The following is a 24,434-nucleotide window of genomic DNA, read 5'->3' on the forward strand; positions in this document are numbered from 1 at the left end:
AGAGGGGCATTTATAGAGCTCTATCTCAAGCATTTAAAATGCAGTGGAAGCTAAGATGCATTGGACTTACTATTTTTAGTTTATTAAAACAATCTGTTATATTTTTATTGTGTCTTCTGCTCCCTAACCTTCTTAGAGGTTTGTTATCCTACTTTCTTACACAGTGACAAGAAAGGCAGCATTCTACCATTTTCCAGTTTCCCTATCTCTAGTGCCATCTGTCCACTTTATTTTTCAGCACGTGTCCAATGAAAAAGCAGATGTGGGGAGGGTTTACGGTGGTGATAGGGTATGTGTCTTACCAGTGAGCCTTCCTGCAGCCTTTTGGAGAAAAAGGTGGGTTATTCAAGGCTGCAGTTTTTCTACTTTCTTTCCATGGCAGACTCCTCATCCCTCAGCTTAACCATTTGACGGCACTCATCTATTACTACTTTCCTAACCCAGCAAAATGATCATGCTGTGCTCCTTTTAAGTACAATGGTATTTAATGTCAAGATTTAGATATGTTCTATCTGCCTGGTTTCCCCTTTGCCTCTTTTATTGAGCCCTGTCAAGGTTCCTTCCCCACTCTAAACTCTAGGGTACAGATGTAGGGACCTGCATGCTTCTCTTTACCAGCTTAGATTAAAACTTCCCCAAGGTACAAACTATTTTACCTTTTGTCCCTGGTCTTTTTTGATGCCACCACCAAGCGTCTAACAAAAATAACAGGGAAAGAGCCCGCTTGGAAACGTCTTTCCCCCCAAAATCCCCCAAGCCCTACACCCCCTTTCCTGGGGAAGGCTTGATAAAAATTCTCACCAATTTGCATAAGTGAAAACAGACCCAAATCCTTGGATCTTAAGAACAATGAAAAAGCAATCAGGTTCTTAAAAGAAGAATTTTAATTAAAGAAAAAGTAAAAGAATCACCTCTGTAAAATCAGGATGGTAAATACCTTACAGGGTAATCATATTCAAAACATAGAGAATCCCTCTAGGCAAAACCTTAAGTTACAAAAAGACACAAAAACAGGAATATACATTCCATTCAGCACAACTTATTTTATCAGCCATTTAAACAAAACAGAATCTAGAGCATATCTAACTAGATTGCTTACTGACTTTTTACAGGAGTTCTGACATGCATCCCTGCTCTGGTCCCGGCAAAAACAACACACAGACAGAGCGAACTCTTTGTTCCCCCTCCTCCCTCCAGCTTTGAAAGTATCTTGTCTCCTCATTGGTCATTTTGGTCAGGTGCCAGCGAGGTTGTCTTAGCTTCTTAACCCTTTACAGGTAAAAGGGTTTTTCCTCTGGCCAGGAGGGATTTAAAGGTGTTTACCCTTCCCTTTATATTTATGACAAGCCCTTATAAGAGTGTCAGGAAATGTTATTGGAGTCAGTGTAACTCATCAATGGTAGATTTTTACTACTTTTATATGTTATGTTTATAGTTCAACTGAAAAAGTAAAGTGTGTGAGCATTGAAACCTGTGTAACATGGGCAAAGGGGCTTGATCACACCCCTTTTCCTTTTCCCACTGTGGAGGGGGTAAAAAAAAAGCAAAAGTCAGATGCTTTGGCCCAAATTTAGTCAGGAGGAAGGACGTTTGAGCTTCAGGTCCTTCATCTTGATAACTCCTCAAACTCTGCACGTTTAGGACACTGCAGTTTTAGGATTACGGGTGAGATTTGGGCAGAGCTGTTCTGCTGAATAATTCTTCCACAAGTCTAGTCTTATTCCATTTTATAATCTGCTCTCAACTTCCCCTTGAATGTGAGTTTTTGATTGGTAAACAGTTAGAAAACCCACTGGGGTTCAGCTCCTCAAGGAGCCCTACCAATATGAAGAGTTGAGGAGGGGGTCAGGAAGGAGCACAGAGGTACTTGGCTTCTGCATCAGGCCACCAGTTTTCTACAGATGTCCCCAGATTTGTAGGCTTTACTGAGGGATCTTGAGACATACATAGGTATGAGGGCCATCCATGCCCCACAAAAGGAAGTGTGGGGTAAACTCTATCCTTGCATCATGTCTTAGAGAGGATAATTCAGAGGATGCTCATTGGGAATCTGATTCAAATACCATGGAACTCAGTGAAAAGAGTCCCATTGTCTTCAACTGGCTTTGCATCAGGTCCTGAGTTTTCAACTCAAAGGCTTGTCCATGTAAGACTGATTTGGGACCACAAATATTGGTTTGCTCTTATTAGTGTGACTCACAGGAGCTCACTGTAAACCATTATAAACATATAGATATGTACAAAATAGAGAGCTATAAAACGTGCCTATTAGCATAGCCTCACAAAAACAATGTTAATTGAACTGTGCCAAATCCTTAAGGGGTCATTGCAATATTTGTGTTCCTTTTTCTTGTTTCTCTCTTTTAGAGACTGTCAGCTTAACTGTGGAATATGGGAATGTTAGTTTTAGATAATTATGAATAGAGAAAAAATGTCCTTAATAAGGAGAGACCTGTGTAAAATGAACATGAAAATGCCTTAAGTTTGTCAAATGTCCCCAAATTGAATAAATATGATCTACTGTGCGCCTTAGGAGAGAAGAGAGTGAAGATGTTGCTGTTAAAAAAGGGGTTGATTATCCCTTTCCATATTCTGATTAAAAGTAACTGGTTATTCCTGTCACATTGGAAAATTCCAACTACCAGAGCCCAAATTGCTGTAAACCTTTATCATTTTAACTAGTCACCAGTGTAACCTTTGTTAAAATAAAATAAAATCAAGGTACTTCACCTTCTGTATTGCAAATGCTAAAGCACATTTTAAGTGTTATTAATTGGGCAAACCATTAATTATCTCAAATGGGATTCTACCTTACTATAAGTGTTCCAGCATTATACATCTCTTGTATCTGTAAATTATAAAGTAAAAGAAAAATACCCTTATGGGTAATCAATTTTTTTTGTCAAGATAAAAATTTATTGGTCAAGGTATACTCAAAGTACGGATTCCAGAGAAAATAATAAACAATGATGATAATAATTTTGGGAGTTGGTTGAAAAGTGTCTGGTGGTCTGGATTTGGCCTGCAGTCTGCCTACCTGTGCCCTTAAGTATTTTCCTCAGAGGAGTTATCTCTCAACAGACCCTTAATTTTTAAAAAGTGCATTATATCAGGACATAACCCCACTCATTTGCTGCTGATTTTCTGCAATATGACAGGGCAATAAAATTGATCTGTTTCACAATCTCTCTCAATTCATTATGCCAGATAAATCAAGGAAGATGTAGTTTTTGTCTTATCAGGCAGAGCCATCTCTCTTCTATCTGAATTTTGGCCCCTCCCCTCATGCTGGTTTCTCTCTCCTCAAAATGCTTTGTGAAAGAAAGTGGAAGTATCCTGTCATTTGCTTTATTTATATTCTTTCATTCCATTCTGCCTTCTCTCCCACAAAAAAAAAGGAAAGAAAGAAAGGAAAAAATCTGAGGAAAAGCAAATGGCTTGGATTCCCTCAATGTCTAACCTGTCTATACTCTGAACAGTGTGAGAAAGCGAGCAAGCAGCTCTTACTGCAGGGTTTTTTTCATGCAGGCTTTCCCCTTCCTTTAAAACGGTGCAGCCCTTCTCTGAGCAGCAGGCTGATTGCTTCCAGTCAGCCACATTTGGTATGCATGAGCACTACTGCTCCAAGACAGGAGGTTGCTTTCTTAAGGAGGATCAGTGGCTAAGGCAAATCCACTTTGCCAGCCTTCCAACCAAGTTCCAGGAAGCATCTGTCCTATGGAATTCCAGGTGTGGAAATGATGAACGTGGGATGTCAAAACTGTGGAGGACCATTTGTTTTGTAGGCGTTATAAGGTTTTCAATTCATTTTCAAGTGGAATTTTTAGAGGGTCATGAGTCAAACTGATGCTCCCCGACCACTAAATTGGACCATTCGGAAGCTATGCCATGCTGCTTTTCTCCCATCCGTCAGACTTCTTAAGGTATTGTAAAATGGTCATTTTAATATAAAACACTTATTTTCATCCTTTATTCAGAGTGTTTCAGATTTTGTTACTGGAGTGAATCCAGAAACTTCGCTTTGCATTATTTTTCCTGTCATCTTAGTGCATAAAGATAGCAAAACTCTGTCTTTACATATATGGTATGTTTAGCAGAAGTAGAGAGGTCCAAGAGACATTTAACAATGTGAGGTTGGAATAAGAGATGATTGATTCAGTTTCTGCTCCAATTCACCATTTGTTAGGAAAAATAACTATACGAACTTCTAGGGAAGGAAAAAATCAGTTTAAGGGTATATGTGTGTGTATACTGTGAGAAGTCTTCTAAGCAGATATTAATTATATGATGTTGGTTAGTCCCCAGGGACTATGGGTAGAGTACCACAGAGAACGAACCCTTACACTGATCCTGTATGAGTGAACAAATATTATCATGGCTTTTTAAAGCTGTACATAGTGGTCAGTGGTCAGCCTATGGCTAATTGATAATGCAGATTGCCTAACTGTAATTTTCTTCTAGTCCTTTGTTTTTAAACCAAGCGTTACATTTTGTTTTCATAAGGAGTCTTAAACATACTTACATAAATAATAATTATACTATATAGTATATGATGGATGGGTATGAAACTCAGATATTTGCTTCCGTACCTGAAGTACCACTACTACAGTACATCCCAATTTAGCCTTCTAGAGGCATATATCAAAACCAAAATCTCAAAAGTCAAACTCTTCAGAAGAAAATAAAGTTTGTATTGAGTTGAAAAGTTTCGATTGTTCTTGGGAAAGCTGGTCACTTGATTTGTTTGAATGTGCTGTGCATATTTTAAACCCCATAATAATCAGGAATCTGAAACTATTCTATTTGGCTTTTACACCTGTAATATCTCTTTTGATCAAGTGCATCTGTAATCTTAATATTTAATAGGCTGGCCCTGAAATGAACATTTAATCAGCTGTAATATGAGTATTCTAGTTTAATGTCTTTGAATATAAAATGTGATGTACCCACTGATTTTCATATGGCAAATTGGCATTGTGAAAATGAAGTCATTTATTAGAAATAGATTCTTTAAATGTACTATTGAATATATAATAGCTTGCTTTTTATTAGTTTTCCAGTTCAGTACTGTATGTATAGTAATTACTGCATATGCCTTGAACAAACTACTAAGCTAGCATCATGGCAGGCATTTGATGGATCTTAATTTGACAGAAAGGGGCTATCCTAGGAACAATTGCTTTTCTCAGCCTAGGTGGTATGTGCTGAAGAAAACACAGTGAGCAGAACAGTTGAGTAGATACAGAATATGAATTTATATGTATGAGTAAATGAAAATGCAACAGAAGTAGATCCTACAACAAATGTGGCATATGTGTTTATTTTAATGAGAAAAGCAATTACACAAAGAGCACAAGCTAGAATAAGCAACACATTACTATCAAAATTCACTTAGGAGACTATAATTTCCCAGAGAGGTGGGGGGAGAGACCTCGATGTGGTGGGTTATTTGCACTCCCATTATCATGAAAATTATTTTATCTTTTTAACAGATAAACATTGTGTAGTTTTTCATCACTGCACATGTTTTAAGGGTAAATGTCATTGATTATTTATTAAACAGCACAAGCTAACTATAATCTTTTTCTTGCTACAACAATCATCCTTTAGGGCTAGATGATGGCTAGTCCCTACACAGGTGAACAATCATTGGAAGAGTTCACATACAGGAGCTAGGGACAACACAGTCCTTGTGCACAGGGGTATGCAAGCATTGTAGAAGGCTTTGCACTGATAGGAGCACCTAATCAAACCAGAAAGGATGGGAAGGAGGTGGGACCTTGTCACTATCTCAGTCTTTCTGCACTGGCGGCTGGCTATGGAAGAAAGCGCATGTAGTACCATCTTAAAGGGACACTATCAACTCAAAAATCACACCTTCTAAAACTTTAACCTATTTTTACCATTAGTTCTGAATATTTACAGAGCAGTATCCCCCAAAGGATCCAGACAGGAGCAGGGCCCCAGAGTGCTAGCTGCTGTACTGACACATGCAAAGACACAATCCCTGCCCCCAAAGAACTCACTTGTTATAATTAGGTTATATGCTTGAATTAGAACACCTAAGATTACTTGAACTAGGAGAGAAGATTGAGAAAATTTTCCTTCATTTTTTTCCAGTGCATTTGACAGTAATTTGTATATAAACAAATTCACTTTCCCCCATAGGTAGTCAGTTTCCTTATTTTGTGTCTTTCACACAGCAATAAAGGGGAGAGAATCTTTTTCTTTTTTCCCCTAAAGAGGAGAATCTGACTATAAATCCGCAAACTTTGACAAGGGGATTCAGGGACAGGTGTAGTACCTGAAACTAATTTGAACTCATTTTTAAAAATTGCCTAAATTTTAAGTTGATAGCATCCCTTTAAAAGGTAATGCAGTGGCTGTGTCATGATAAATAAATGGCACAATGGTTTCCTTTATTATTGTATTTGCTTATATAGCTTTATTTTTGTTATGTTGTACTGATTTCTCTTAAGTTAATACCATTTGTGAAAATGTTGGACACAGAACAATATATTCTTATCACCTGTTATATTTATAGAGTCAGATCCTGAAGTCCTTACTCAGTTTCTTCTATCAAAGTTAACGGGAATTTGCCTGTATAATGATGTCAGCCAGCCCTTTCTATTTAGTTTTTCTTTTGCCTAACATACAGTATTACTAAATGTGATTAGCTTCTTGCACTATGAGTGTGCTCAGTAAAAGGATTATCTTTGCTACAACTGATGTTTCTATGCAGATAGCATCCGTTTTATCATCATTATGTACTTTATCTGTTGTTGCCAAACTCTATTTCAATATATTTCATACAGTTGTACTGGTGGGCAATCTGCAGCCCATGGGCTGCACGCAGCCCATCAGGGTAATCCGCTGGCAGGCCGTGAGACAGTTTGTTTATATTGACTGTCCCAGGCACAGCCGCCTGCAGCTCCCAGTGGCCACGGCTCACCATTCCCGGCCAATGGGAGCTGTGGGAAGCAGCAGCCTGCACGTCCTGTGGGATCCATGCCTGTGGACGGTCAATGTAAACAAACGGTCTTGCGGCCTGGCAGCAGATTACCCTGATGGGCCGTGGGCCACAGGTTGCTCACCATTATGGTATAGTCTTTTATTTAGTCTTCAAAGAATAAAAATTTACAATGACACTAAATCATTCTCATCTCTGTACTTTATTTTATACAATCAGAAGAAAATAACAAAAAAATTTAAAATTGAAAGCTGACATATATGCTCAAACTGTAAAAGCAGTAACAAACTCTAGGGACTTAGAATAATTTTCCATAGTGATCTCTGATGTAGTACTCAGTAATAAACAATGTAACCCCCATCTTCATCTGTCTATACTGTATATTAAACTAGTTTCTTTAACAAAGAGCATAATGTCCTCTCCCTTCACTCTCAGTTCAATTTTAGTTGTAGTAATCTATTAATTTTAAGATACAACAGTAGCAGCCAGGACTGGCTAATAGCTTCTCTTTACACTATTCTGTGCTGATAATCCTGTGGGATGCACTTGAAATGATTGATTTTAAATTACTAACATAATTCTGCTTTTCAACAGGTAACCCAGATTCATTATCCTAGTGTTGTGTTGAATTGGCATGGCCTTCTCTGTTACATGGATTGACAGTAGATATAGTGTGCGACATAGTGGCCTGATTTGATTTAGCTAAACTAGGATCATTCAGATGCTGACAGGCTGGACACCATCCAATTCTATTTCCTATGCTTGTCTTCCAGGCATGCATATCTGTTTTAACCTACTTCAGTAATACCCTCATGCTTAGAAATGGTTTTATAATCCTATTTTCTTAGTTTTTCATTTTCTAACAGAGAAACAGAATATTAAAGAACTAGGAAGCTATTACATTTGAAGCATGAATTAAACCAAATTACTGTAAGGCATTTTTACAATTGGTGCTTCATTGGATTGGGTTTCTTTATTTTTCTTTTTTTCCCTATAACATATAGACCATTCTTGCAGCAAATACTATGTGACTTTTTGACATGCTACACAAGCACACAATATCACTGCTTCAAATATAAAATAAGAATACAAAGATGAACATAGCTTGGAAATCCTTATGCAGACAGAACAATTTTGTGTTGTAGAGAAAAATTGTCATTTTCCCCCCAGATGGTCATTGAAAAGAGAAGAGCTATCTTCCAAAGAGGGGTTTCCATCTGTGACAGCTTAGCTTCAATTTCTCTGCTTTAGCTCTGTTTGCTTGTTTGCATGTTGGGACAGGACCTTGTTATATTGATTTTTCTTTGAATCTCTAAATCCGGAGAGTTGATTTTAATGGCATAATATTAATTGTGCAAGGAGTTTCATATGATATGTATGCAGTCTCAATTCATCCAAATATCATGCATTTACAAGCTGTTCTATTTTGAGAAGACATGGGGTAATAAACTCCATTTAGCTCAATGATATTGGCTGAAGAGGAGGTGCTTGGGAGTGAATGCAGCAGCAGAGAAAATAAAGATGGAAGGATTTAGAGTAAATAGACATTTCTGAGCAGGTCTGTGTGTCGATGAAAAATTGATCAATAACATCACTAGCAAGGCTTCACTTTAAAGACCGTATGCCTCTAGGAGTGTCTGCAGATGTTAAACCTCTGGTTAAGGCAGATATGAGGATGGCATATACCATGGAGGTAGGAGATGGAATAATGCATAGAAAATACAGGGCAAGGCTTGGATAGTAGGGGGGTACAAAGGAAAATTCGTTTGATGTTCAGTAAGGTGAGTGTTACTGATTTAGAGGCATGCGCATATGGATATACTGTATATCAACCTTTGCATAACTTTTAAGCAATGATTTTACTTCACCTACTTCTACATAATAGGGCTACTGGAATGATTTTACAATGAGTCTGGAATTTACTTTCTATAAACATATAGTTCTAGGTTTGCCCAAGTTGTAAGAAAAGGGAAAAGTCAGAAGAAACAATGGAAAAAATAAATGAGCTATTTCTTAACCACATGGTTCAGTGGGAAGCGTCCATTTGACTATATCAATTAATTACAGAAGAAACCTACTCGGTTTGGGGACAGTCTGATTCATCTTGGTGATTGCCATGTGCTGTCCATCAAATGCTTTTTGGTGACTTAAAGGCATCAGACGCTAATTTCTGATCAAAATAGAAACCAGTTAACATCTTTTAAAGTTGCCTTACACAGGAAAGTGTATGTAAGGTAACTGAGAGGGCAACCACTTAAGAGGCTGAAAATAAGAGGGTGTTGGAATATGGCATGGTGTCTTTTAAAGTACAAAAAAGATATGCATCGGGTGAAATCCTGAACTCATTAAAATGACTAGAAAGTTGTGCCAAATGTCTAGAGATGTGCCAGGATAGGTAAGTGTGAAGATTAACATTTCTTAATACTGTACCATCTTTTGTAACCTGATTTGACACTTTCATTTCAGTGTAATTATTCTCTTTTAAATTCATCCGTAGAAAACTAGTCACAATTCAGGGATTTGTGTGCAGTTGTGTACACTACATAGGTGGCGAGTTGTATGGGCCCGTGGTGTCCGTGCTCCACCAATATTCAGGAACATCAGCCCGACTCCACCAATGTTTGGGGCTCTGTGGCTGGCCCTGAGACCGGGGTCCTGGCTGCCACTTGGGGCTCCGCTGCCGGCCCCGCGCCCAGGGACACCAAATTTGTGTGGAACATGGTGGGGGGGGGTTGGGGATTTAAATGAGAGAAGCTGAGAGGTAGACACAGAACAAATAGGAACCTGCAGACGTAGATCTTTCAGAGGAGCCTGACCTTGCTCCCATTGTAGTTAGTGGGAGTTTTCCCATTCTGCTCAAAGGGAAAGGAACTGAGCCCAAACTGTGATTTAAACTGTGTTTTAAAACCTGATGAAAGTCACTTTGCACAACAGTTAACAGATTTCCAGCTGCACATTGGAAATTAGAAGGCACTGCTAAACAGGACAGCTGTACGGGAATGAACAGAATGTCGAACATAATAGCAGAAGCATACAAAAAATAAAATGGAAACATTTATTAAAACAACCACCTTTCCTGTATATTAGACAGATAAGACCTCTTCCCTATGGTCTAGTGGGGATTTAAGAAACAGATGTTCCTTGGGGGGAACATTCTTCAGGGCAGGTTAGAGAATGGAAACTTTGGAGCAATGAAGTAACAAAACCAAGAAACAGCTTAATGTGCTGTACCATAGACACACTAACATCTAGACACATTAATTCAGACATTTGAAGAGTTCAGCTAAATTCATCAATAAACGGATTGGAATAATGAACTAGATCCTAAACAGGTGTAAATTGGCATAGCATCATTAACTTTGATGGAGCTCCATTGATTTACATCAGCTGAGGATCTGACCCAATAAGTAGAATGTAACATTTTAAAACTGATATGTTAGGGTTAAAGTTTGATATGTTAGGGTTAAAGTTTATATATATATATATAAAATCGGCTTACAAGGCAGGGGTGGGGGCAGAACTTGGACCTGTTCTGGGCACCACCAAAAATTATACAAACTTGGTGCCCATAGTACACTATGAAATATAGATGATTGCATAAGAGTATGTATGATCCCTATGTAGAGCAACCTGGTATAATGAATCGATAAAGTTCTGTTTTCTCATCTGAATTGTCAGTTAAGTAAGTTTGCAATAGACTTTAAATATTTTGTCTCTGAGTTTCAGTTGTGTTGGGGGCACTTTGCATTGCATTCCCAGCACATAATGGCTCTAAATCCAGCTTAGCTGGCCACTGTCCAAGAACCACATTGTAGAGAAACAGGTATAGTGGCTCCTGTACCACCCTTCATCTGACATGAGGCATAGGGTTGAAGCTAGGAAAGAGATAATATGGCCAGGATATTCTTGGGCCATGACATTCCCTTGCTGTTTTAACAGGGGACAGATCTGAAGCCCAGTATGGGAGGGAGGGGGAAGGTTTCTTTAAGCCACTTTTGAACATGCGCTCACACATTCCCATCCGCTATCCCAAACTTTAGATACTTTACAGTTTTTCAAACAGAAATTCTTAATACAAAATTATAAGTTCCTGATACTCAGTTGTAGTCAAGGAACATGTAACAGAAGTGAGTGAGATAGCAGAAGAGTATATGTGTGTACATGCACACAGGTTGCTAAACCACCTTTGCATTTCCCTAAGCTTGGGGCTACTAGGCACTGAGGTGCTCCCCCTTATATGGCAGCTGGGGATACCCGTATCTGGTGAGCTTTGAGCTGATTCAGTTGAATCAGTTGAAAGAGCAAAATCCAGTGTTTTATATTGATAAGTCATTTTAAGTGTGGGTAATTATACTGCAAAGGTATAGGTGTTCTTTTTTTAACTATATAAATATCAATGAGAAATATATTAGCAGATTGAGCCTACATTATGGATTTCAGAGTAGCAGCTGTCTTAGTCTGTATCCGCAAAAAGAAAAGGAGTACTTGTGGCACCGTAGAGGCTAACAAATTTACTAGAGCATAAACTTTCGTGAGCTATATGCATCCGATGAAGTGAGCTGTAGCTCACGAAAGCTTATGCTCTAATAAATTTGTTAGTCTCTAAGGTGCCACATGTACTCCTTTTCTTGGTACATAATAAGACACTCACATACAATGCTTTTTCAAGAATAATATCTACATTAGTAGATTCATGGGAACCAAAATGCATCAGATTTTCAAGTGCAGTTGCAACATGTAAGTTTATTGTATATACATGGAGCTATTTTTTTTCAATGACCTCTAACTTTTCAGCTGCACTTTTGCACTTGCAACCAGCTGTAACTTTAATGGCAGAATTTTGCCATCTACATATCTAATTGCACTCAACTATCAGGTAATTTTGGTGTCTGAATGCTATCGTTGATGCTTACAATTGATTTTGCTTTCAATTTTCCTGGGATTGTGAGTGTAAGGTAAGAGTGTAGATTAAAGTCCTTTAAAACTATGTGATAACTTCTTATTAGGATAATATATTATTAGCCAATAGGAGATGAGGACGCACAGCACCTTGCAATATTCTTTGTATATTGCATGGCACACTATAGCATAGTACAATGCCCTCAATCTTCACAGAGTCCATAGTTCCATCTGCCTCTCTCATATGGCAAACAGGAGATTGCCAATGGCATCACAGGGACTCCACTGAGTTATCTTAATGTGTGTCTATTCTGCAATTAAAAATCTGTCGCTGGCCCATGCCAGATGACTCGGGCTCAGGCTAAAGGACTGTTTAATTGCAGTGCAGACGCTCGGGCTGGAGCCAGGGGTCTAGGATCCTGCAAGGTGGGAAGATCCCAGAGCTTGGGCTGCAGCCTGAGTCTAAACATCTACACCACAATTAAACAACCCCTGGAGCCAGAGCCAGAGTCAGCTGGCACGATCCAGCACCTGGAGTCTAACTGCAGTTTATACATACCCTCAGAGACCAGGGTATTGTGTGGTTTTTTAATTTACTTTCAGTACTCAGACAAATCAGTTTGAAAACTGAACATATGAGGATAATCAAAAGGGGAACTGTTGTTATTAAAACATTTGACTTTAAATAGATGTGCTGCTCAAATTACTTAAAAATAATATGAATGAAGGAATTTATTTATTGAATGTGTATCTGTAATATAAAGTATACTTTAACAACCCATGTAACATTTGAAACCAAAAATTTCATTTTTCATAGGTATTTTGGCGGAGAATTGAATGCACACTCCTTATTTCACTCTAGGATAAATAAGATTTTCAAAATAAACTTGTTTTAAAGATAAATGTCTCTAATCTATTACATCCAAATTTCCTGTACAGCTGCTGGTCAATGGAGACTTTGGGAGTTGTAACCTATTCTGAGGTAGAAGTAATGAGCTATTCTGCAGGTTGCTTCCTTAGAAGCAGCTGTGTGATGCCAGTTTTAATCTCACGTAGCTAACATCCCAAGATGGGTTTTCTTTTTTCTTCTTCGTTTACTCCTGTTTCAAAACTAGTCAAAGGAACATTTTTTCCAGTTTGCTGTTTGTACAGATTTGTCAGGTAAGATTTTTGCTGCAGATTCTGTTAATAGTTCTCGATAGTTACAAGTGGCATGATACGATATTTGCTCCATTCTTGGCTAGGTGAGCAGACCCTTCTTCTTCACATGACTAATGATAGGGTTCTGCAAACTCTTGGACATACAGCTTTGAAAGTCACTGTCCCCAAAAAGTACACTCGGACACACATGCACATGTTCACAGAAATCAAATTCAAAAGGGGAGGGAGCAAGCTGGAAGTAAATGAATTAAATCAAATATTTGAGTGAATAGTTGCTGGAAACACTTTTCTGCATTCGTCCATCTTTAAGAAATAGTATGGCTTTTAATTGTTTTTAGTAAAACTAAATAAATTTGACAATATTTATAAATTACTCTTACCTTAGCACACTGAATCAAATGTCATGCTATTCGTCATAAAGAGGTTATTACAGGAGTCAGGAAGGATTTCTCCAACATATATAACATTGCAGATTTGGCTTAGATATGTAGGAAGGGGTTCCCTCTTCTGAAGAATCAAGTACTAACCACTGCCAGAGGCTGAATGCCACATATATAGCCTAGTCCAATATGGTAAATCTTGTGGCCTAAATATTCGAGTGACTTCTGATCTTGGTTTGTATGCAGTGTAGTTGTAACTGTGTCGGTCCCAGAATATTAGACACACAAGGTAGGTGAGGTAATGTATTTTATTGGTTAAGCCTGGGAGCTTAAATTCATTACTCTGCTAGACACAAAAAATCATGGATTGAACAGAGACACTGGATTTATGGCTAATTACAACAATGCTATTTTAATAATTACACTAACCCCCTCTTTTTGTCCTTTGACTGCAGAAGCGTTAACAGGCCTTGAATGGTCCGTTGCAGTTCATGCCATCTACTTACGCTAAACAGTCTGTTTCACCTTGTACTTTGCTGTGATGCTCCTCTCACAGACCTGAAGAAGAGCTCTATGTAGCTCGAAAGGTTCTCTCTCTCTCTCACCTACAGAAATTCATCCAATAAAAGATATTACCTCACCCACTTTGTTTCTCTGTTGATCTTGGGTGTTTTTTTACTTTTGGGTGCCCAACTTTAGATCCTTTAAAGGAGTCCAATTTTCAGAAGCACCCATTCTCTAAAAATCAGGCTCCTTTAAGGCCTCTCACGTTGTGCACCCCAAAATTGAAGTACTCAGAACCAACAGTCATTTTTGAAAAATTAGGTTTCTTAATCCAAGCTGAAAAAGAATATGTGTGCTCCCTTGAATTTTTAGCTCTCCCATGATTTCCTCTTAGGTGTTTCCATGATGCAATAGTATATGACAGTGCATTTCCGATTTAAGTGTTTCATCTGAAAATTCAAGTGAGCTGTCATTAAAAAACATTGCTTCCCGCTGTGAAGGATTTTCAAACTCACAGGGAGGCCACAAACAATATAACATAATGCATTAGTTTTAGCTCAAAGAAGAAACATTAATTAAGGGATGAAATACTCACAATTAATGCAGGTAGCTGCTGTGTGATCTGAATATACTGGGAATATATAAATGCTAAATCACATGTTTATGCTCACAAGGCAGTGATTATTATTCCCCAATTATTTGAATTACTTTCCGATTAGGAGTTTAAAGGCAAAAAATACTGACAAGTGGGAATTACAAAATCAGTTTTATACAAAAATAAAACACACAAAAATATATTGAAGATTTAGCTTGTTACTGTGAATCAGTACAGTTTCAAAGAATGTCATATACAGGATAAAGTGACAATTTTTAGAATGTCAAATTGCTAACATTGATCAGTTTATTTTCTGAATGTTAATCTTTTTCTTGTAGCTAGGAGACTCAGGCTTTGACCAAAATAGTCGTAGTTCAGGTTTTCCTCACAAAAACTACTGTAGGCTATCTTCATTCATCGAGCTTATGTCAGAGGTTACAGATCTGTATCAAGACTGCTTACTGTATTCAAGAGGAAAGCTGAGCAGTCTGAAAAATACTTCTTGGCATTTAAAAATAGGTAGGCCAAAATGATGCATAGGGAAAGGAAAGTATGTGGTAGAAAGAACTCCATTTGGGATTCTGCTTCTGTTTATAGCATACCTTCTGTTTGAGGAAAATAAATGTATTTTTTATAGAAAGTATTTCAACAAAAAGCTGGGGCTGTTGGACAATTGAGTTTGTATGGTCTTTTGTTGACTAATGACTCCACAACATCCTGAAGGGACGGTGGAGGAAAGTAGAAGAGGGTTAATTTTTTAAGTGAACATCCTTGGTTTTACAATGGCCTCTTTTGGTTTGACTGAGGGCAGTGATCCATCTTTTACAACACATTGCATCTTCCTGATCCATGCAGGAGCATTCTAGCTGCAAGTCACTCATGGCAGGTGTTCCTTGAATTAATGTCATCAGGGGAGTTCCCTAATGTTATTTCTAAATGCTGTATGAAGCCTGGAGATACAGGAAGATCCAAAATATCAAGAGACAAAAGTATACAATGAGAAACCCTGTGAGGCATTTTATGGATGGAGGCCACAATGTTTTCTGGGCCATACATTAGATTGAAATTAAATTCTGAGGTTGTTTTGCTGTAGAGGCTCTATAATTCAGTTCCCACATACAGTGTTTTGGTTTTTGTGTGCTTGTATGCTTTTGGCTGGATAATGATTATAGGACGTGACAATTTCAGCCACCCTGACAATTTACCCTTCTGCTTTTCAGTGATCCTGTACTAGTCCATAGATGTGCTACTAATTATGTATGCTACTTGCAGCCTAGCACTGGGTTATCTGTGGTTTCTGATTCACTTCAGATTGAAGATTGGGCAGCAATACATACATCAGGTGGCGGGCAACAAGTCTGGCATCTTCTTTGCAGAAGATTTCTTTATGCCTCTTTGGTGTGTGAGGAGAGAGAAGCAATATCTGCAGCAACAGCAAATATTCTTTAGGGAAACACTCCGGATTTCCTCAGTTAGTTTGTCTGAACATGTTCACCGCATCTATCTCTCTCTGAACGTGCTACTGGCCACTCAACATCTAAAAGGCAAAGAACCATACATGGTGGCTCAGCATAAACATTCACTCTCCTCTTGGTGTGAGGCAGATGTTTAGACTTGCCATGACCCTTGTACAGCAGGGTAGGAGAGAGACCTTTAGGAGTGGGAAGAGAAGTGACCCATTGAGGGGAGAGTCAGAGGAAGAGACACGAAAGAAAAATGGAGGGAAACAGAGAAAAGAGAAGGAGAATGAATAAGGGGAAGAGAACCGTGGAGAGATAAAAGGGAAGAGAAAGAGGAGTAGGCTTTGGGGGAAAAGACTTGCATTCAGATACCGTGGTGATGATGGATATCTTTTTTTTTTTTTTTTTTTTTTTTTTTTGGCCTGGGGTTCGAGGATAGTGGTGCAGGCTACCAGTGGCATTTTCCTGCTACTAATATAACCTCCCTTCCCAAAAACACATTGTTACGTAATATTTAAAAAATAATAATTGCTAGGAAAGAATGCTCTTGGATTTCTCTGCTAGTGGTTTTCTCTCTCTCTCTCTCTCTTTCTCTCTCTCATTTAGTTCATAAACTGTAGTGGATGAAGGGTAGAGAGGTGATAACAAAATTTGCTGATTACAAATTTGGCCACAGCCATACCACAAGTTTGGAATATAACATCCAGGCAAAGATTCATAAGTACCTCTGCTATCCTGGGCTTCATGCCTGTATCTCTATCCAGCTTCCAACTTCTGCCCTACACAACAGACTTCCCCACCTTTTAGTAATTTGGTTGATGTGTCACTCTGCTCTTAAATGATACACCCAGGAGCCGCCACAGTCTCTTCTCGGGACAGATCTTTAAGGAAGGAATCCCCCTTGTGGATCTCTCTTAGGATCTTTAGGAGGCAAGAGGGATTATCATAGGGGCTTGGGTGAGCTTTTTCCCCTTTCATCATACATAAGAGATAAGTGAAGACTTGTGCAGCCCATTTGCTTTCTCCCCCTCACTCTCATAAGGCACATCTGGGACAGAGTGTGGCAAAGAACTAGATGGTCCTCTTGAAAATCTGGCCACTTATTTTGGTACCCAAGTGGGATCTGAACTCTTTGGAAAATCTGACCTTTAATGTTTGTTGTCCTCTGCTTTTGTTTTTGTGTTGTCAATAACCCCAACCAATGACATGTTTTAACCAAATATTATAATCTTAAAGGAGAACACCTGTTCAATCTCATTGTAGTCAATGCTGTTGCACAGGCAAAACTGAGGAATGACATCTTAAATTCTATATAACACATTACAGTAGAAATACTCAGAAATGATCCTTGTTTCTTCAAGACTGAAGCTTGATTAGGATTCTTTCTTAGTAGGAAGTGGGGAGAAGAGCATGTTGCAATTAATTGAAAATTATTTCCCTCCTCCATCTTTCAAGTCAATAACAAATAGTCATTTGATGCAAACCAGGGGAGGGAAAGGTTTGGCTTTTGGTTTTTGTTTATGGTAAGCCATAATCACGTGATCAATTACACTGCAATAGACTGCATTTCTAATACAGTTCCTGTCAGGTGGGAGAAAATGTGACTGTGTACTTTTACTTTAGATGCTATTTATATCAGTCAGTATGTTTCAAATATTTTACATTCTATTCTATCGTAAGTTATCTCAGAACTGGATCCAAATTAATGTTCGCTTTTAAGTTCAAGAAAAATAATATGCAGTTGTCTGGAAGACTTTAAGAACATGTAGTCCATTTTGCTTGGAGTTTGTCCTCAGCAAATAGAAAAGGACCCTGCAGCCATACCATCTCAGGTTGTGATCTTCTCAGATTTCATAAGTCAAGCAGGGTTGAAGCTAATTATTGGTTGAATGGGAAAGGAAAATTTAGGATGCTTCTGAAATTGCAATTGTTGCTTCTGAGTTAGTGTACTGAACAAATACTCAAGTGTAATATTAGATGGCACTGTGCTGTTGGAGCTGCTGCCATTCAGATGAGATGTAAAATTAAGGTCCTGATTGCTCATAATTATTAAAGAACCACACTTTGTCATTGCAGGGTGTCCTTGGTACATCTCAACTTTTACATAAATTCTCCATATAGTTTCAATTGGATCATTATTTGTTGTCATCAGACCATCATGTACTCCAGTATTACTGTGCCCTTTATCATATTCCAGCCCAATGGAAATAGTATTTTCAAAGGACAGATGACGTAACTATTGCATAGATACTGCTATTGTGTGTAAAGTGCTTTGAGATCCTTCAAGATGAAAGTCAGTAAATGTAAGTTCTTTCCATGAGTTTGCAGAATTAATATATAAATACTAGATTCAAGAAATGCGTTTCTCTCCAAGGAACTGAGGAATTTTTTTTATAATGTCACCTTACAAAATTAGATCTCACAAAAATATGAAAATTAGTCACACACTTCTACATCCTACATTACATTAAAATTGCCACCAGAATGTAAGAACAGCAGGGATAAGAATTTATTTTTAATCTTTCCAATAGTCACACGAAAATACATATAATTAAACTGACTGAAAAAAGATCTCTTGTTTCCTATGCTTCATGTATGAATCTAGGTACACAAACTGAAGGAAATGCATAAGATATTGAATCACTCCCAGACTGAGGATAATGCAAGCTCCAGTCTTTAACAGATGGTTACCTACCCAACGATCATCTGCATAAGAAGAATGGAAAAAGACACAATGACCTATCACTAAGACAAAAATGAAATTGTCCATGTCAAGGTTCCTTCCCCACTCTGAACTCTAGGGTGCAGATGTGGGGACCTGCATGAAAAACCCCTAAGCTTATTTTTACCAGCTTAGGTTAAAACTTCCCCAAGGTACAAACTATTTTACCTTTTGCCCTTGGACTTTATTGCTGCCACCACCAAGCATCTAACAAATATATAACAGGGAAAGAGCCCGCTTGGAAACGTCTTTCCCCCCAAAATCCTTCCCAAACACTACTCCGCCTTTCCTGGGGAAGGCTTGACAAAAATCCTCACCAATTTGCATTGGTGAACACAGACCCAACCCCTTGGATCTTAAGAACAACGAAAAAGTAATAAGGTTCTTAAAAGACAAATTTTAATTGAAGAAAAAAGTAAAAGAATCACCTCTGTAAAATCAGGATGGTAAATACCTTACAGGGTAATCAGATTTAAAACGGAGAGAATCCCTCTAGGCAAAACCTTAAGTTACAAAAAGACACAAAAACAGGAATATACATTCCATTCAGCACAGCTTATTTTATTAGCCATTTAAACAAAACAGAATCTAACGCATATCTAGCTAGATTACTTACTAAGTTCTAAGACTCCATTCCTTTTTTGTTCCTGGCAAAACAACACACAGACAGAGAGAGCCTTTGTTTCTCCCCTCCTCCGGCTTTGAAAGTATCTTGTCTCCTCATTGGTCATTTTGGTCAGGTGCCAGCGAGGTTATCCTAGCTTCTTAACCCTTTATAGGTGAAAGGGTTTTTCCTCTGGCTAGGAGGGATTTTAAAGGTGTTTACCCTTCCCTTTATATTTATGACAGTCCTACAGACTGTTAACTAAAACTTGACAAGAACAAATTATATGCCAGTCAAACAAATGACACCAAATAAGTATCCAATTATCAAAAAAGTGCCTACGGATACATTTACCTGTATGTCCTCAGTGTACCAAACTAGCAATAATATATACCTGTGAGCACACCATAGTTGTGTCCAAGCTGTAGAGGTCAGACCTTGAGCCTAATTTTCCTCACATTAGGGGACATTTAGATCTAGAATTTTGGTTTAGTCAATAAGAGATTGGATTAGCTGTGAAGTTCAGTTCAGATGTGGATGCAAATTTTCTTAAAGTTTGGGGGAAATTTTTTTATCATGATTGTTCATGCTTGTGTATTATATGTAAACATAAATAGTTTAAAGTGTGTGGGGAAAGCTGAAATGAATGATATTATTCATTAAGGTTTTATAACAAAATTTTCCACTGGGGTCATTTTTTTTAAAGTGTCAATGCTCTTACAAACATAGTTATCATACCACTAATTCTATATAGACTATTGTAGTATATAAGAAATTATATATCATATAATATCTCTCCTTGTGTATATATTTGGTTGTTTTTGTTTTGTTTTGATTTGATTTTTGCTACAGCAGCTCTTTTTAGGATTTTTTTAAAGCTACTGCACTTTCCGGACATTCCAGGAAACTCTCAAATGTCATTATGTTCTTGATGTGTTGCAAACACAAGAATGTCATCACTGTAGTTCTGAGCATTCTTCACAGGGCTGATTTGTCTGATGTCTTCAAACACTGCTGACTCTGAGGAAATTCCAAATCACAATCACTAGCATTGTGGGATGGGATCAATGGAAAAAGTGATTGTATCTAATCTATATTAAGACAGATTTTGAATTGATATTAAAGTTTTGGCCCCTTTGTTTTTGAGATGTATGCAGTCAGGTGTGGTATACTCTCTGGAGTTTGTGAATGAAACATTTTAATTTATTATTTTATATTGGATAACATGCCCACAGAGTTGCATATCACATATTTGGCTTTTTGAGTAATGCTACAGGTCCATGGACTTGCTCAAAGATGATTTGTCCTGTTAGTTTGCACTTTTCTATTAGTTCTCTTGGGCTACTGGTATAAATACCTCAACTATGAACTGGCAGTCCTTTATTTTACCAGTAAATATGGCAGCATATTCTGCTAGTAGTTTCTTAATGCTGTTATTCACTTTGGGGGCAGGAGGGGTAACTGTAAATTGTGGTATGCCACATAATTTTATTTTAAACAGTATTAAAAATATTTAGTCCGGAGAAACAAGAAAAGTTAGGTCAGGTCTTACTAATTCTTTTTTCATTAATAATAACCAGACAGTTTGTAATTGAGCAAAGTAATCAATCTTAACTAAATCCTATGAAATAGAAGAAAATATTTAAATCAGTTACTTAGAAGAAGCCATTTAAGGAAGTGTCTTAAAACAGGTCAATTACAAATATTAAGAATCTTAAATCCCACTATTTATTTTTTTTACCAGTGATTAGCCTCAGTCTCCTCACCAAGAATACATAGTCTAACCATTTGGTGATTAAAAGAACTGTTAATATAAATTACAACAGCATTTCTGTAATCCAACAAAATTATTACAAGAATTTTTACACCTCATCTCTTGGCAATGTCTTGGTTAACTTTCTCTTACCAATCCATGTTGCAGTTCTGGGGAGGTTCTCCTTGGGTTGATTCCTTTTGCGTGCATTCTCTGTTCTTAGCTCTTGTCATAACTTGCTTGTAGAGATGATGGACAGGATAAATTGTAGTGTGCTGGAGTATTCACTTCTAAGGGTTTTTTAATACTCCCTTCCTTCCTAGTTCCATGAAATTAAGCAAACCCCTTCTGCTTCTGAATATGCTATTTAATTAATATGAAACCATTCTAATTGCCTTTGTTACTTGTGAAAGGAAAAATCTCAGATAATCTTTTGAAGTTAGCTTAACTCTTTTATTTTCGTTTTATTCAAATTATTTTCTGATATATTCCTTCAATTTTAATAGAGTTCAACATGAACTTAAATTCTGTTTTAAAAAGTCCAAACACTCCTACCCTTTATTTAAAAGGTTTTAGTTTTTAAAATCTTTTAATATCAAATAATTATGAGAGTGTCTTTAGTTTAAATAGTTATTAAAGTTGTTGATTCTACATGACAATTTTTAGAAAGTTGATTCTTCTTGCGTTCCTGAGTTGGTTCAGCACTGCTAATAATTAATTTATTTCCCATTAATATAAATATTCTATACTTAAATGGCTTCTTGTATTAGTCATCAGTTTAGCAAGGTCAGCCTTGCTTATTTTTGGAAATTCAGTCTACTACTTTATCAGCAACTGATGTGTCTTGATCAGACTCGGTCAGTCTCTGTTCAGTGAAACTTTTTTGAAAAAAAAAATTTTTTTTCCACTGTGTCTAATATAAAACCATAGATTTTGAAGATTTGTTATGATGTGAAGTGTCACATGGTTTCCTACTTTGACACACGAAGGCAGACTAATCTCTCCACAAATGCCACAGGTTTTCCATTTTGTGGGACATTATCTTTTCTGAGGATATGGTTGACTAAACTTACAGCAAGTCTTTTCTGACTGGATGACTTGTCTTTTCTAGTTATGTGCACTTTGTTGCACACTTGCAGCTTCATTTATTTATTTATTTATAGGCCTGTAGATGAGACATTTCCAGGCCTCCGCCATGTAGCAAGAGATCCATGAAAGGGATTTCAGTCCTTGGCACGTCTTCATATTTTGTGTGTGCTGGAAATTTATTTATTGCTTCAGATCATGATTTTTGTTCATGGGATTTGTATATTTGGCTAGTGTCCCCAGGTGTTTAATGTTGATCTGTTGATTGAGCATTGTGTTGCTTTGTGGACATATGTTGTGTATCATGAGTGGCATTGTGGTGTAAAATATTTGGCGAGCACTTCTCTGCATTGAGCATATGTGCCATATGTGTCTTCTGGCATTTATTGATTTTACTTATTCCCATCGTATATACTTCATATCATTATAGTCCTATGTTTAATAGCAGCAAACTCTGATTTTTTACTGTCCAAGATGTGTTTTGTGGTGTCAGTAGCTTCTAAGTATTGGCCATATTTTCTGTACCATTTGCATCATAATTAATCTGTTTGGTGCATCCATATGAGTAAATGATGGTATTAATTACATTTGGGGATTGTAATGTCTGTTTTTTTATTTTTCTCATTTTCAGTGTTTATTTCTGGCTGATTTAGTGTCTTATAACTTTTCAAGGCAAATCAATTATTTTTGTGGTACTTCATAAGCTCTACAGTTCAGGGGCCATCTTTTTGATATGTATTTGGACAGTGCCTTGCACAGTGGGGCCATAATCCATGATTAGGGGCCTTAGGTGCTACCCCAATACTTATAAGATATTGTTATATTGGAATTGTATCTGCATAAAGATGAGCAGAAATCAGTTGTTTGTTAGAAATAAAATAACACAAGTGTTTTTAAACAAATACTCTTTGGAGCTTTTTGAAACAGCATTTTTTGTTTCCATTCTTCATTTCCACATTGTTTGTGGAATAAACATCCACTTATCTTACTGCTGCTAGTTGCATCCTAAAAGTGGAACACACAGCATGGACAGAAGTGATATAAATTTTAATTGACAGAAGATAGTGAGATCAGAAATTGAATTTCATTGAAAGTCCCATTTCAGGAACCTTGCCATTTTCTGTTTGTTTCCCTCCCAAGTCTGTACTTCTTAAAAGCAATTAAAAAAAATAGCAGCTGTTTTATTGATTATTTTAGTTTAATCAAAGGAATCTCTAGTTGTGATATGTTAATAATTTTTGCTTTCAAATCCTGTTGTCATTCATGTGTTTGTGTGTGAAAGGAAAAAAAAATCACATTTACAACAATTGAATGCCATGTTTTGATCTGATGTGTTGTCAGTAAATGTTCAGGTTTCAGAATAGCAGCCGTGTTAGTCTGTATTCGCAAAAAGAAAAGCAGTACTTGTGGCACCTTAGAGACTAACAAATTTATTAGAGCATAAGCTTTCGTGAGCTACATCCGATGAAGTGAGCTGTAGCTCACGAAAGCTTATGCTCTAATAAATTGTTAGTCTCTAAGGTGCCACAAGTACTCCTTTTCTTTTAGTAAATGGTCAGTGTACTTGCAGGTCAAGACCACGAGGTGGCACAGTCACAATTTATTTTTTTCTAGGAGTAACTCTGGGGAAATAGTATAGAAATATTTCACAAGCACTTATTCATATTTCAAAATGAATTAGCTTCTACTGTGTTCACATTTCAGAGTAGCAGCCGTGTTAGTCTGTAGCCACAAAAAGAAAAGGAGTACCTGTGTACTAACAAATTTATTTGAGCATAAGATTTCGTGAGCTACAGCACACTTCATCAGATGCATGCATGTGTTCACATTCTATTTATGGTTACTTTCCATGAATATTCTAGCAATCAGATTACTGACTGGAATGCTTCACAAATTTTAATGAATACTGGAGAATATTGACTAAGAAAATTTTGAATGAATAAGTGCAAGTATTCACACTAAATCAGAAATTGAAGTTGTATTGTTCTCTTTGATCACGTCTTGTCCCTGTGCTACCTCAGGATAAATGCTATTATCATGGCCACTACAGATCACATGATGACCCTAGGGTCAAAAGTGTAATGGAAAGAGAGCCAATTTCACCTGGGTGTAAGTGGGTGCCATTAACTTCATTGGGAATTGCACCCACTTATGCCAAGGTGGAATACAAGCCACAGTGCCATTCATTTGGCTTTTCATAAACAATCCACATTCAGTGCCTGTGCTATGACTTTATTTCAAATTTGTTTGTGCTTTATTTCATGTGTTCAGAGATCTTGAGATTGATTCTCTACTGCCTG

General features: G+C 37.4%; 1 protein-coding gene across 3 annotated transcripts in view; it reads left to right on the plus strand.

Annotated features, from left to right (window-relative positions):
* The first annotated feature begins 3,342 nt into the window (after positions 1 to 3,342).
* TRPM3 (transient receptor potential cation channel subfamily M member 3) overlaps positions 3,343 to 24,434 on the plus strand; it is a 412,959-nt gene continuing 391,867 nt past the window's right edge. For 2 of the 3 annotated variants that reach the window (XM_043514672.1, XM_043514674.1), the window contains exon 1: positions 3,344 to 3,923. In XM_043514672.1, coding sequence (XP_043370607.1) covers positions 3,834 to 3,923 — 90 coding nt within the window. In that variant the 5' untranslated portion in view covers positions 3,344 to 3,833. Of the gene's footprint in view, positions 3,924 to 24,434 lie in introns of all 3 variants that reach the window. The other variant, XM_043514673.1, reaches the window with a different exon arrangement.

Source organism: Dermochelys coriacea, chromosome 5, assembly GCF_009764565.3.
Source record: "Dermochelys coriacea isolate rDerCor1 chromosome 5, rDerCor1.pri.v4, whole genome shotgun sequence".
NCBI lineage: Eukaryota > Metazoa > Chordata > Testudines > Dermochelyidae > Dermochelys > Dermochelys coriacea.